The sequence below is a fragment of the Lacerta agilis genome, chromosome 12 (assembly GCF_009819535.1).
Source record: "Lacerta agilis isolate rLacAgi1 chromosome 12, rLacAgi1.pri, whole genome shotgun sequence".
Classification (NCBI taxonomy): domain Eukaryota; kingdom Metazoa; phylum Chordata; class Lepidosauria; order Squamata; family Lacertidae; genus Lacerta; species Lacerta agilis.
In genome coordinates this window covers 35,651,023-35,665,095 of record NC_046323.1, presented here as the reverse complement: position 1 = coordinate 35,665,095, position 14,073 = coordinate 35,651,023, and the positions used below count along the sequence as shown (strand labels likewise).

The 14,073-nt window shown below is 40.7% G+C and overlaps 1 protein-coding gene across 2 annotated transcripts in view; it reads left to right on the top strand.

Annotated features, from left to right (window-relative positions):
* The window catches only part of PIP4K2A (phosphatidylinositol-5-phosphate 4-kinase type 2 alpha), a 63,289-nt gene that overhangs the window by 39,129 nt on the left and 10,087 nt on the right, over positions 1 to 14,073 (top strand). For both annotated transcript variants that reach the window (XM_033164937.1, XM_033164936.1), the window contains one exon: positions 13,498 to 13,644. In XM_033164937.1, coding sequence (XP_033020828.1) covers positions 13,498 to 13,644 — 147 coding nt within the window. The remainder of the gene's footprint in view (positions 1 to 13,497; positions 13,645 to 14,073) is intronic.

Sequence of the window (14,073 nt, the reverse complement as noted above, 5' to 3'; positions counted from 1 at the left end):
GCTTTCACCCTAATACCATGAGTGGCAGTCAATATGGCTGATGTCAACTCCTTACCCATATAAATTTGGTTAAGCAGTGCAGGCTAATGTAGACCTCGCACTTACCCTAGAAGTTTTTAGGTGCCTGACTTTAACAAATGAAAACATCAAATTCAACATTACTATTTTAGTTAAAATGAATATATGTGTATCACATTGCAATCAGAACAGTTAAAAGTAGACAATTACAGAAATAGTGTCTGATATTAACTTGAAACAACTATTTGTGACCCAGTTGATGATGTGTGAAATATACCTATTTCTGCTATAGTGGAGGCAAAATGATAGGAATCGCTGACCATTTTGTATATGTATCTGTGGCATACTAATTTAGCAACATAACTTGCAGGAACACGTCAGGCAGCTAGAATTGTGGCTGGCTCTCCGGAATGTGTACATAGGATAAAGCAGACACATATTTGACTCTGCAGTTCCATGTAAATGAGTCCTTAGTGATCACAGCTACATCTGGGATCAAACATCATGGCTTTAGATAAGAGAGCATGACTTTAACCATTGTATTCCAAAAAGCAACTATATGTCAATCATTAGGGTCACACACAATGAATTAGCCATACAGGAAGCAGTGATTTTATTCCAATCAGAAATATATATATAGAATGTGGTACACACAAGGAATGCCTGTTTTTGAAGCACTTTTTGGCTTTATCTATGTAAGGCATTTTTACCCTCTTCTGAAGAAAAGGCTCCTAGAGCAGCTTACAGATCAATAAAAAGCACGCTGGGTTTTGGTTTCAGGCTTGCAATCTAAAACACAAAAGAAAATAGGAATGGTGAAGGAGGAGGAAAAGCAAAAGTGCCAGTTCTTAAGGTTAATTTTCTTATCAGTTCTGGTAGCCAATTCAAGGGAGCCTGAGGACAGATAACTGAGATGCAGTTGATTCATTCCAAACACATCATTGCCTGACCTGGACTTGTTCTCCTATATCAAGTAAACCCCCACCTTGTGAAAGGCAAGTCAGAGCACGTGTCCATCTCTTCATCCCCATGGCTAACAAATAGGGCCAGAAGGTATCTTAGTCGTGTTTGGAAAGATGCTCCCCTCAGTTTCATTTTTTTTTTAATTGCCTCTAAAGGTGGTGATTGTCCCTTTTTTCTTGGCGGGGGGGGGGTGTTTTGGGGAGGGCAACAAAGCATAAACAGTGTTCATCGTGTCTTTCTTCTTTCCTTCCCTCAAATCTCTGCTTCAGTAAGCATTGCCCAACTGAGGAATAGGAAACACTTGAACATATTGAATGCATTCTGTTTTTAGTCTCGTTTCAGGCATACACAAGTTTACTAATAAATATGCTAAAGGGCACTATGCTTGCCTCGTGGATTTAATAGTCCCAGGAGTCCTGATAGCTGCATTAAAAGCCTATTTATGTTAAACAATCCACATTTTAAACTTAATTGCTAAAAATAAAAATATAGTCCTAATCCATCTGCTGCTGCAGCCAACGCCCCCCCCCCCCCGGGCATCTGTTAATAACTTTACAGCCTTTTCTTTCCATTGCATTCTTTTTTCTGTAGGACAGTTTCCTTTTTAGCTTGTTATACTTCATTCCTGACTACATGTAAGTGGTGCTGATTTCAGTTGAATTTTAAGGTGGAGTTGCCCCACATTCCTTTTTCAGCTACATGCTTGCGTTTCCCTTGCACCACTTCCCCCTGCCCCAAAGTCAGCATGCATAGGGAAGCATGGCAGGACTTTTTTGGGGGGGGTCTAAATTTACCGTTATTTTATTATTCTTGATTCATTGGATACTGGAATGCCAGAGGAGGGGCTTGCAACTCTTTTTCTATGAACAGGTTTTGCTGGTTTATCTTGCTTACAAGTGACCCAGTTGACTTCTCACGGAGCAAACTGCTACTCACTGTATGTTTTGACGTGGGTGGGCTGCATTCTTAGCATGTACGTCTCCTCTGAAAATATAGGGGAGTCTATGTTTTTGTCTTGTTTCTTCCTTTTAAGATTTGGTGTGTTTTGTCTTTTGACCTGGGTGTTGTGAAAACCCTTTCCTGCTGTTGGACCCAGATTGTAGTTGCTAAAAATAAGAATTTGAATCTTTTTTTTTAAGTAAATACATATGCCTTCCGTACATATCAAGCTTTTAAACTGATGATCTTATGAAATATTGAGGGGTCGTGAAATGTTTTACTATGGTCTGTGTCACCATTGTAGCTACAGTAGAAGTACTGTAGTAATGATCTAGCATGTATATATAGAAACAGCTTTGTAGATGCAGACAGAAAACACAAGACTGTATGGCCTCTGCTTGCACATGTTTACTTGAAGGTAAGTTCAGTGAGGAGCATTACCTAGTAAGCATGCATAACATTTTAGTCTTGACACCTTTAGCAGTTTCTGCGACTAAAGAACATTAACACAGCAGTGAAGTCCCAGAAAAAGATGGCTAAAAGTAATAGGGAAGTGGCATTAAATGCCAGAGTTTCTTATTTGTTACCCTGGAAGAGATCTACACTCAGCTATGTAGCTCACCAGGTGACTGGGGGCCAGTCACAGGACTGCTCATTTTTATTTATCACATTTATAGACCACCTTTATCTTCCAAAGATCTCAAGACGGTGTAAATGGTTCTAATTTCCCCCTATTTCATCCCCACAACAACCCTGTGAGGTAGGGTAGGCAGAGAGGTAGTAGTGACTGGTTCAAGGTCACCCAGTGAGATTTCATGGCTGAGTTGGGATTTGAACCCTGCTCTCCCAAATCCTAGTCCAACATTCTAACCATCTAAAGATGTTATTCCCTCTTAACTCCTCACAAACTCCTTCTAGCCTATAGGGTTGAGTGGTGTGCATTTTAGCAACTGCTTAAAAGTTTTCGTTAACGTAATGTACAAATGGACTTTAATCTTCTTTAAGGCAGGGTTAGGAAACCTGGGGCTCAGGTACCAAATGCAACCCTCCAGGCTGTGGTCAGAGGCAGCAATCCTTCTGAATACCAGTTGCAGGAAAAGGGCTCTTGTGCTCAGGTCCTCCTTGAGGTTTTTCCCATAGGCACCGGGTAAGCCAGTGTGAGAACAGGATGCTGGACTAGACGAGACCTTGGCCTGATCCAGAAGGGATCTTTTGATGTTCTTATGTTATATTCTCTGTCTTTGAATGACAGTCCTGCTAATGCCTCTTGCTTGGCTGGATGGAGGATGGAGTCAGGGTGTGTGTAGAAACAAGCCTATTTGTATAGAGGTTAAATATTTGTAACTCTGCCCACTTTGGTCTGTTGCCAGTATTTCCATGTGGCCCTTGGGAGGTTGCCCAGAATGTAATGTTGAAAAGAGTTCCCCCACCTCTAGTTTAAGGTATTGTCACTCTACCCTTCAGCAGGGGTTGCAGTGGTGACTAGGATTGGGTGTTAAGCAACTCCCCACTCAAGCCTTACTTGTGCAGGGGTGTGGATGGGGATGTTGCTCAGTTCCTGTTCATTCCATCAGCCAAGTTGGCTTCCAGAAGTGCTGGGTTACAGCTTCTGATCTTGCTCTGCGTGTAATGGCTGAGCTGTGGGCAGCAGAACAGCTAGCAGACTTTTGCAATTAGTGTTGTGCTATAGCCAAGATTATTGAGATTTCTGTACCCCCTGGCTACAACCTGTAACGTTGCAAAATGATTTGCTTCTTCATGCCTGACAGATCACTGCCTTGCCAAAAGTATCTTCTCGGGGCTGATATAGAAATAATTTAATGAGGCCCTCTATACGTCAAGCTCAAATTGAGTAAGAGATAACCCTCTGAATTGGCTTGACAGCACACAAACTCTTTTACCAGACATTTGGCATAAGCTGACCCCCCTTTAAAACAATGCAAAACCATTCTGTTAAGGCTAGCTGGGATTAGAGAAGAATTTTTGTCTAGCACATCTGTATTTGAACTTTTACTTGTCAAAGCCTTGTTGATAAATGCATAGTTCTCAACTTGAACATTTTTAGGGCAGGGTATTAATGAAGAGTCATTCAGACGTGCATCTCTTTTTGTAGAATAGCTTTTATTTACACTGTGTGAAGCAGTGCAACTTTAAAAATATATAGGCCCTTTAATCTCAAAGGAAAATGCATGTCTTTTTGTCAAAATGTATGCTGAAATGCTCTGGAGGAATTATCCTGGAATATATTGAAATGATCAAAGCACTGGCAAACCAAAGAACAAAGTCGGAAACGATTGCTGTTGCCAAGTAAGAATTTCAGCAGCAGTGACAACTGCAGAACTCTTGATAGACATCTCTGTGCAAAGGAGATCAATGTAAAAATATGAAGGTTTAAATTATAAATACCTGATACGGATAAGAGTTGGCTTCTTTTTATTTCAAGAAGGTTCCCAGGGGCTACTCATACATTGGATGATAATGATGGATTTCACTGCTGTGGAATGAGTTGTGGTTACTGATGATTTTTCAAGGGGGGACGACACCTGTCATCTTAGTTAGCTCTAGCTCCTTTAGAACCACCCACCAAACTGGCATTACTGATATCATGAAATGCCTCTTTTTTATTCTTTCCACAATACACAATAACAGGGTTGTACTTGTCAGGGCATCCCCAATATGGAGCCTGCTGCTATCTCTGAAGTTTGCAAACCTTTCTCAAGCTCCGCAGCATTAAGTTATTGTGCTCCAGACCACAGAACCTCACTCAAAGTGCAAGGAATGTTTTGACACGCTCCTGGTAATAATGTTCACTTTCTTCATAAACAGTCTGCTAGAAACTGTAGAATAAACCATTGCTCATAGATCACATATGGACTTCTGCATTGTCACAGTGAGGTATATTCTGAAGAAGGTCCCTTATGGTGCCAGAATTGTGCCCTATATATGAGAGGAAGGAAGAAACTGATGGTAAAATGTTCTTCATTCCACTATGGAGAGTCAGGGGTTTTGTTTTTTCTTGTTGGCTCGGAATTTGCATTCTGTTTATGCTGTGAAGCTTGTACATAATGGGCCACTGCCTCTGGAATTTTACAGGGATAGGGTCTCTTAGATAAGTGAAATCAACATAATTGATTTGTAGGAAGGATAAATCTTCTTGTGGGGGACATACACACATACATGGCGACACACACCCATAGTTCCCTAAGGCATGGAAACACCCCTTCAAACAGACATTCCTGAAGATACACTGGAACAGCCAAGTTGTGCTGAGGGAGGAGTCCATAGCTCAGAAAACAGTCTGGTCACTATTAAGTCAAGGATATGGAGTCCATGGCTCTCCATTTGTTGGACTACAATTCCCATCACCCACGGCATTGCTTGCTGGGACTGATGGGAGTTGGAATCCAATAACACCTGGATCCTAGGTTCCCCATCCCTATGCAGTGCCAGTAAGTTAAAGGAAGTGCCCAGTCTTTGAAATTATATCTTTGGAGGATGTACAAGGACAGGGAGAAAGGATAACTTTTTTCCTCTCCCCCCCCCAAACTTCATCAGCAAGCTTGTGCAACATAGCTGCTTTTTTCCTGGTCATCTTGTAGTTTTGTAGGATCATATACTTCATATAGTAGGAACATGCACTAGATAAGCAGAACTTTTTATTTTAAAGGAAACCCTACTTGGCGTGTTGTTTCTGGTTTCCTATTTTGGGGCTATAGTTGTTGTTGTTGTTGTTCAGTCGTTCAGTCGTGTCCGACTCTTCGTGACCCCATGGACCAGAGTACGCCAGGCACGCCTATCCTTCACTGCCTCTCGCAGTTTGGCCAAACTCATGTTAGTAGCTTCAAGAACACTGTCCAACCATCTCATCCTCTGTTGTCCCCTTCTCCTTGTGCCCTCCATCTTTCCCAACATCAGGGTCTTTTCTAGGGATTCTTCTCTTCTCATGTACTGGAGCCTCAACTTCAGGATCTGTCCTTCTAGTGAGTACTCAGGGCTGATTTCTTTGAGAATGGATAGGTTTGATCTTCTTGCAGTCCACGGGACTCTCAAGAGTCTCCTCCAGCACCATAATTCAAAAGCATCAATTCTACGGCGATCAGCCTTCTTTATGGTCCAGCTCTCACTTCCGTACATTACTACTGGGAAAACCATAGCTTTAACTATACGGACTTTTGTCGGCAAGGTGATGTCTTTGCTTTTTAAGATGCTGTCTAGGTTTGTCATTGCTTTTCTCCCAAGAAGCAGGCGTCTTCTGATTTCGTGACTGCTGTCACCATCTGCAGTGATCATGGAACCCAAGAAAGTGAAATCTCTCACTGCCTCCATTTCTTCCCCTTCTATTTGCCAGGAGGTGATGGGACCAATGGCCATGATCTTAGTTTTTTTGATGTTGAGCTTCAGACCATATTTTGCGCTCTCTTCTTTCACCCTCATTAAAAGGTTCTTCAATTCTTCCTCACTTTCTGCCATCAAGGTAGTATCATCAGCATATCTGAGGTTGTTGATATTTTTTCCGGCAATCTTAATTCCGGTTGGGGATTCATCCAGTCCAGCCTTTCGCATGATGTATTCTGCATATAAGTTAAATAAGCAGGGAGACAATATACAGCCTTGTCGTACTCCTTTCCCAATTTTGAACCAATCAGTTGTTCCATATCCAGTTCTAACTGTAGCTTCTTGTCCCACATAGAGATTTCTCAGGAGGCAAATGAGGTGATCCAGCACTCCCATTTCTTTAAGAACTTGCCATAGTTTGCTGTGGTCGACACAGTCAAATGCTTTTGCATAATCAATGAAGCAGAAGTAGATGTTTTTCTGGAACTCTCTGGCTTTCTCCATAATCCAGCGCATGTTTGCAATTTGGTCTCTGGTTCCTCTGCCCCTTCGAAATCCAGCTTGCACTTCTGGGAGTTCTCGGTCCACATACTGCTTAAGCCTGCCTTGTAGAATTTTAAGCATAACCTTGCTAGCGTGTGAAATGAGTGCAATTGTGCGGTAGTTGGAGCATTCTTTGGCACTGCCCTTCTTTGGGATTGGGATGTAGACTGATCTTCTCCAATCCTCTGGCCACTGCTGAGTTTTCCAAACTTGCTGGCATATTGAGTGCAGCACCTTAACAGCATCCTCTTTTAAAATTTTAAATAGTTCAGCTGGAATATCATCACTTCCATTGGCCTTGTTGTTAGCAAGGCTTTCTAAGGCCCATTTGACATCACTCTCCAGGATGTCTGGCTCAAGGTCAGCAACCACATTTCCTGGGGTGTATGAGACCTCCATATCTTTCTCATATAATTCCTCTGTGTATTCTTGCCACCTCTTCTTGATGTCTTCTGCTTCTGTTAGGTCCTTTCCACTTTTGTCCTTAATTGTGGTAATCTTTGTACGAAATGTTCCTTTCATATCTCCAATTTTCTTGAATAAATCTCTGGTTTTTCCCATTCTGTTATTTTCCTCTATTTCTTTGCATTGCTCGTTTAGAAAGGCCCTCTTGTCTCTCCTTGCTATTCTTTGGAATCTGCATTCAATTTCCTGTATCTTTCACGATCTCCTTCGCATTTTGCTTGTCTTCTCTCCCCCGCTATTTGTAAGGCCTCATTGGTCAGCCACTTTGCTTTCTTGCATTTCTTTTTCATTGGGATGGTTTTCGTTGCTGTCTCCTGTATAATGTTACGAGCCTCCATCCACAGTTCTTCAGGTACTCTATCCACCAAATCTAAATCCTTGAACCTGTTCTTCACTTCAACTGTGTATTCATAAGGAATTTGATTTAGATTGAATCTTACTGGCCCAGTGGTTTTTCCTACTTTCTTCAGTTTAAGCTGGAATTTTGCTATAAGAAGCTGATGATCTGAGCCACAGTCAGCTCCAGGTCTTGTTTTTGCTGAGTGTATAGAGCTTCTCCATCTTTGGCTGCAGAGAATATAATCAATCTGATTTCGATGTTGCCCATCTGGTGATGTCCATGTGTAGAGTCGTCTCTTGTGTTGTTGGAAAAGAGTGTTTGTGATGACCAGCTTGTTCTCTTGACAGAACTCTATTAGCCTTTGCCCTGCTTCATTTTGATCTCCAAGGCCAAACTTGCCAGTTGTTCCTTTTATCTCTTGACTTCCTACTTTAGCATTCCAATCCCCTATAATGAGAAGAACATCCTTCTTTGGTGTCATTTCTATAAGGTGTTGTAAGTCTTCATAGAATTGATCAATTTCGGTTTCTTCAGCACTGGTAGTTGGTGCATAAACTTGGATTACTGTGATGTTAAAAGGACTGCCTTGGATTCGTATTGAGATCATTCTATCATTTTTGAAGTTGCATCCCAGTACAGCTTTCGCCACTCTTTTGTTGACTATGAGGGCCACTCCATTTCTTTTACGGGATTCCTGCCCACAGTAGTAGATATGATAGTCATCCGAACTGAATTCGCCCATTCCTGTCCATTTTAGTTCACTGATGCCTAGGATGTCAATGTTTATTCTTGCCATCTCATTTTTTACCACATCCAGCTTACCCAGGTTCATGGTTCTTACATTCCAGGTTCCTATGCAATACTTTTCTTTACAGCATTGGACTTTCCTTTCGCTTCCAGGCATATCCGCAACTGAGCGTCCTTTCGGCTTTGGCCCAGCCGCTTCATCAGCTCTGGATCTACTTGTACTTGTCCTCCGCTCTTCCCCAGTAGCAAGTTGGACGCCTTCCGACCTGAGGGGCTCATCTTCCAGCGTCATATCTTTTATATGCCTGTTGTCTTTGTCCATGGAGTTTTCTTGGCAGGGATACTGGAGCGGCTTGCCAGTTCCTTCTCCAGGTGGATCACGTTTGGTCCAAACTCTCCGCTATGACCTGTCCATCTTGACCTGTCCATAGCTTGCCTGAGTAATTCAAGCCCCTTCGCCACGACAAGGCAGTGATCCATGAAGGGGGGGGCTATAGTAAGTAGGGCTAAAAAGTCTCAAGGATGCGACCTAGGAAAATTACCACACAGCGTAATATCTCAATGTATAAGTTAAATGACCCAATGGCTTGGACTTCTGATGGTGGCTGTAAGACAACAACCTGTCTGAAATCGCCCTCCCTGAGTAAATCTGAGTGTTAACAGTCATTTTAGCAATGAGTTAATTCATGTAAGGTCATACCTTGGGTTGCGAATGCTGCGGGTTACGCCTTTTCAAGTTGTGCTCTGCGCCGAACCCAGAAGTACCAGAACGGGTTACTTCCGGGTTCGGCGCATACGCAGAAGCACTAAATTGCGCTTTGTGCATGCGCAGAAGCAGCGCTGCAGGTTGCGAACATGCCTCCCGCACGGATCACGTTTGCAACCCGAGTGTCTACTGTAATTGTATGTGCAATCATGCAGGTTCATGTTTAAATTTGGAAGGTGTATACTCCTTAAATGTTTAGTCGTTACACTGCTGAGCATCTTTAGAAAGTATAATTAGCTCAACACTCTGCATGTCTTACAAATCATGAATTTAAAAGCCTTCTACTTAGTATATGCCTAGCATGTAGTAGATGCCTAACTACACAATTGGGGCAACTGATAATTTATGCTATATCCCCCTTTCACTTAGCATAGATGTCTTCTTTTAAAAGGCATTTTCTCGAAATCACATTCTGCTTATTAGCAATTTGAGTGGAAAGAGTGCAATTGCATTTCTGTTCGTGTGTGTGTGTGTGTGTGTGAGAGAGAGAGAGAGAGAGAGAGAGAGAGAGAGAGAGAGAGAGAGGGAGAGAGACTGAAGCTCCTCTTTCAAGATTTATTGTAAATACAACACGAGAGTGCAGATAATTGCTGCCTTGATAATTCATTGCTTTTTGTGTCTGTAACACAGCTATATTAACATTTTCATCAGGGTAGTGGCATGACTGGCGAAATAGTTTTGGGATCAAATAGTTGGTGAGGGGACTTGCACTGTGCAGAAGCCTGGTAAAACAATAGTACCAAAAGACTGTGCACAGTGGAATTGGGCAAAGACTACACACAATGGAATTAATTTGGTGAATGTAGACGGAAGTGGCCCAGGTTTGTAATGCCAACTTTCAAAGGACAAGTGGCATAACTTATGAGGAGAGAGAGAGAGAGAGAAAAGAATAAGAGTTGCTGGATTTAGTTTTAATACTCAGGATAAATTTTAGTATACGAATTCTGGAATTTACTGTGTTAAACAGAGACGGAATTACACATTGTCAGTACACTATGCAGGAGTCTTTGTCTGCTGGCATCTAAGAATGAGCAGTATGTGAGGCCTTTGTTTAAAATGCTACAGTACACTCTCTGAATGTGTTTAGGAAAATTAGTGTTTTTTTTTTTCTTTTCCTTCTTCCCATATGGCTCAATTTGTCTTTTATTTATAGATTTGTTTTTAAGTAGTGAAAGCTTTAGACAGTTTAAAAAAACAACAACCCTGAATTCTTGGAATGTATCAAATGAAGACTTGATTGTGACTAGATTTCTACTTAATGTGTAGGCAAAACTCAAACTGCCAGTTAATGGGCACCAACGAAAATCCTGTAGCCCTCTTTCCGAACAATTAATTTTGTTTGCCTACTTTCCAACAGAAATAGCAGGAATAAACAGGTTTTAAAGGGGGGAAAGGTAGGAAGCTTTAATTTATTAGGCTTTTGGGTGGAAAACTTATTTGCCCCTCACCACACCTTTTTTGTGTGTTTACAGTAAACTTTGGGTTAATCAACGTAGTTAATTTTATTAATAGCCACAGACAATTCCCAAATCTCTCCATAACCTATCAGGAAAAAAGGCTAGAGCTCCAACTAGTAGATATGAAAAAACCTGATACAGTCAAACCAAATGCCTCCGTTTCGGCACATTTCGACTCCCGAACGCCGAAAACCCGGAAGTAAGTGTTCCAGTTTTCGAACATTTTTCAGAAGCTGAATGTCCGACGTGACTTCCGCTTGAGTGCACGAAGTTCCTGCAGCCAACTGGAAGCCGCACCTCGGTTGTCAAACATTTTGGAAGCCAAATGAGCTTCTGGAATGGATTACGTTTGACAAACGAGGCTTGACTGTACTGTAAAACCCCAGAGAGCTACTGCCAGTCAGTGTAGACAGTACTGAGCTGGGTAGACCAGTGGTCTGACTTGGTATAAGGTATGGGAGTTGTGAAGAGCACACAATGTGCCATTTACCATTTCTTTCCCTGAGGGAGCAAGGGTGCCTGTCAAGGATTAGATGAGCCAACAGGGTTTCCTTCCTCCTTATCTCCTCCAGCTGTGCACCTGCTGTTTTCTTATCCTGCCAGCTGCCAGCATATATAAACCTTAAATTAGAATACCTGTTTTATTCACCACTTTCCAGTTCAACTGCCATCATTTATTTTAATATCTTTATTTACTTTCTAGCCTTTGCATGTTTGGTAGTATGGTATTATCACTGGTCCAAGGAGACTAGGGGTACTTACTTTAAAAAACTGAACAAATATACTTATGATTTGTGAAATATTAATATAACAGTATGTTTACTTTCAGGTAAGTTCCATAATAAAGCTGGGTTTAATATTTGACACAAAATATTACTGTTACGGGTCTTACAGCTATTTTAAATCGATGATACGTGAACTTTAGTGTTACTCATGGTTTAAAAAGATAGCAAAGTGTTTGCTCAAGTTCTTTTCCCTATACAGTAACCAGAATCAAGTTATACTCCCTAAGCCCACCACTGTTTAATTCTCAAACTTATTAAGAGGGCATTCCTTGTGTGAACTTAATTTGATAAACAGAAACTAAAATCATAGTTGGATGGAAAGCCATCTCTTTCATCAGTATGGGACTAGTCCTGTGAGGTAGCACACTACAGCAAATATGGTTTGAAAAGGAAACACCTATATTGTAGAACATCCTTGTTTTTAAAAGATAGGGCAAATGAAACAAATACATTTTAATGCTATGTGGGTTTTTTCCCTGGAAGAAAAGTCATGTTGAGTGAAATTCAAAATAGTTGCTATCTTTGGATATGAAGAAAAGGCTTATTTCACTCCATATTTATGTCACAAATGTAGTGTTTTATATGTCCCATGAGATTAACCCCCAGTCTGTTTCTATACTATTATAGATGTTGCTAGCAAGCTGAAAAGCTGTTTGATTACAGCTAAAAACTGTCTCCAGATATGGTTAGCTTTGTTCATTGTATTCTTCTAAATACATTTCCATTTAATGTTGAAGTCACTAAACTAGGTATTTGCAGAACTGCAAAAAATATTGTGTAAATTGTTAACTTTTGCACTTAAGAATTTGACTTACTCTGCTGTAAAAAAAGAGGAGTACTTTTATTTTAAAAAATATCCTTTATGGCATTGTACTATGCAAGTAAAGTCAATACCATCAATCCTCCAAGATTCTCAATAGTAATACAATTCTAGGTGTCTTCTGCTTGGGAGAGTTCGGACTTTGCACTAAACCATAGTTCAGTGTGATGAGAATGATTCTCAAGGAGCTTTAGCCAGGCTCATGAGCTTCATTGCCCCTTGTCCACCAGTGATATCCACAAGGATATGTTAGAAGCTTTTGCTTCTGTTTTCCATTAGCTACAGTCTAGCATTCCATTTGCATCTAAACTATGGTTGATGTTAACAGTGGGTCTCTGGAAACAACAGGTGAAGAACAAGCTCCAAGGTTTAGCATGGCTTCTAAATGTAAGCACTGAAATAAAGCAGAGAATTTTTTTGTACAGTTAGGTAGGTAACTTCTATTTGGTATAAATGACAGTAACTGCTGGGTCATAGGCATGGAATGCATACAGAAAAAGGATATATCACTTGGGGTGCTGCTCCCTGACTTTCAGGAAGGTTGGGGAGATACTACTAGGAGGAGGAGGAGATGATAAGCCCGTATGAACCTGCTGAACACTGAATATGGTGTTGCGGATCTAGGTCCTTTTCTGGTTCCTCATAAATGGTTGGGTGTAATTCTTCCTTCCATTAACTGAAATAACAGAAGTTTTAAAGAATACTTGGATTAATTTGATGAAAACATGTCCTTTTTTTTCAAAGAACACAACCCAAAAAGTATTTTTGATGCATAATGTGTTTATATCTGCTAGTTGAACGGGGCATGATATCTATTTTGATAGCTCCCATATATCTGCAGGTGGCAGGCTCCAAGGCGGACATCCTTTTTTGTGAGGGAATGCTGAGATCTTAGAAGTGAAAGTACATAGTTTCTACCTGCTGGAAGTGAACTGTGTAATCATGAGGTGCAGATTCGAGGTGAGAACTAGAGAAGGGAATTGCTAGGTTATGTGAATTCTGACTGTTTGTGAGAGAAGAGGATTAGCGAAACACCTTGAAGAGATTCCTAGCTAAATGGGGAAAAAAATGTGTGTTCACTTTTCATATCTGTGTGGAAGAACCATTTCAAATTTTGCAGTTACCCTATAGCATGGCCCACCAACAGTTAAGGAATGTGGGCATTCTAGAATTATTTTTTCTAATTGTTTGCATTGTGGTATAACTTTTCTCATTAAATCCATATGTCTGAATCTTTAATCTTTATTTGTTACTTCTGTGTATCTCTGCAACAGATACCCAGTATGTGTCAAGTTCTAATATAAATTTTTTCCCCCTAGTTTATAGTGGAGTGTCATGGAAACACACTACTTCCTCAGTTTTTGGGAATGTACCGGCTTACTGTTGATGGAGTCGAAGTATATATGATTGTTACAAGGAATGTATTCAGCCACCGCTTATCTGTTTATAGAAAATATGATTTAAAGGTGAGCACTGAGCAGCTTCTGTTATGAATATTGCAGTAACTGCCTTGATAGTCCCCTCCCCCCTAAATGGTACAAAATTCTGTGGGTTCTTAGAGGCTATCAGTAGCAGTACACCAGAAAGTGTCTAGGAAAGTCTTTCGTTAAGCCATTATTACTGAAATAGTTTGCGGCTTATCTAACACCCAAACCTTTTATGGCAGTAAGATAATATTGAGTTGTATTGTGTGCTGTAAAGGAAGTGGCTTAGCAGAAGTATGCTCGCTAAAAGTGGATAAGTGCTAATGGTTGCAGTGAAAACCATTTGAGGGGTAAAAATAAATAAATAGCTGAAGCAGCTCTCGTGTCCTTAATGCATTCTGTAGGCTACTACAAATCAGTCTGCATGCAGATTTAAAAAAAATTAAAAAAAATAATAGAACCATTTAAATG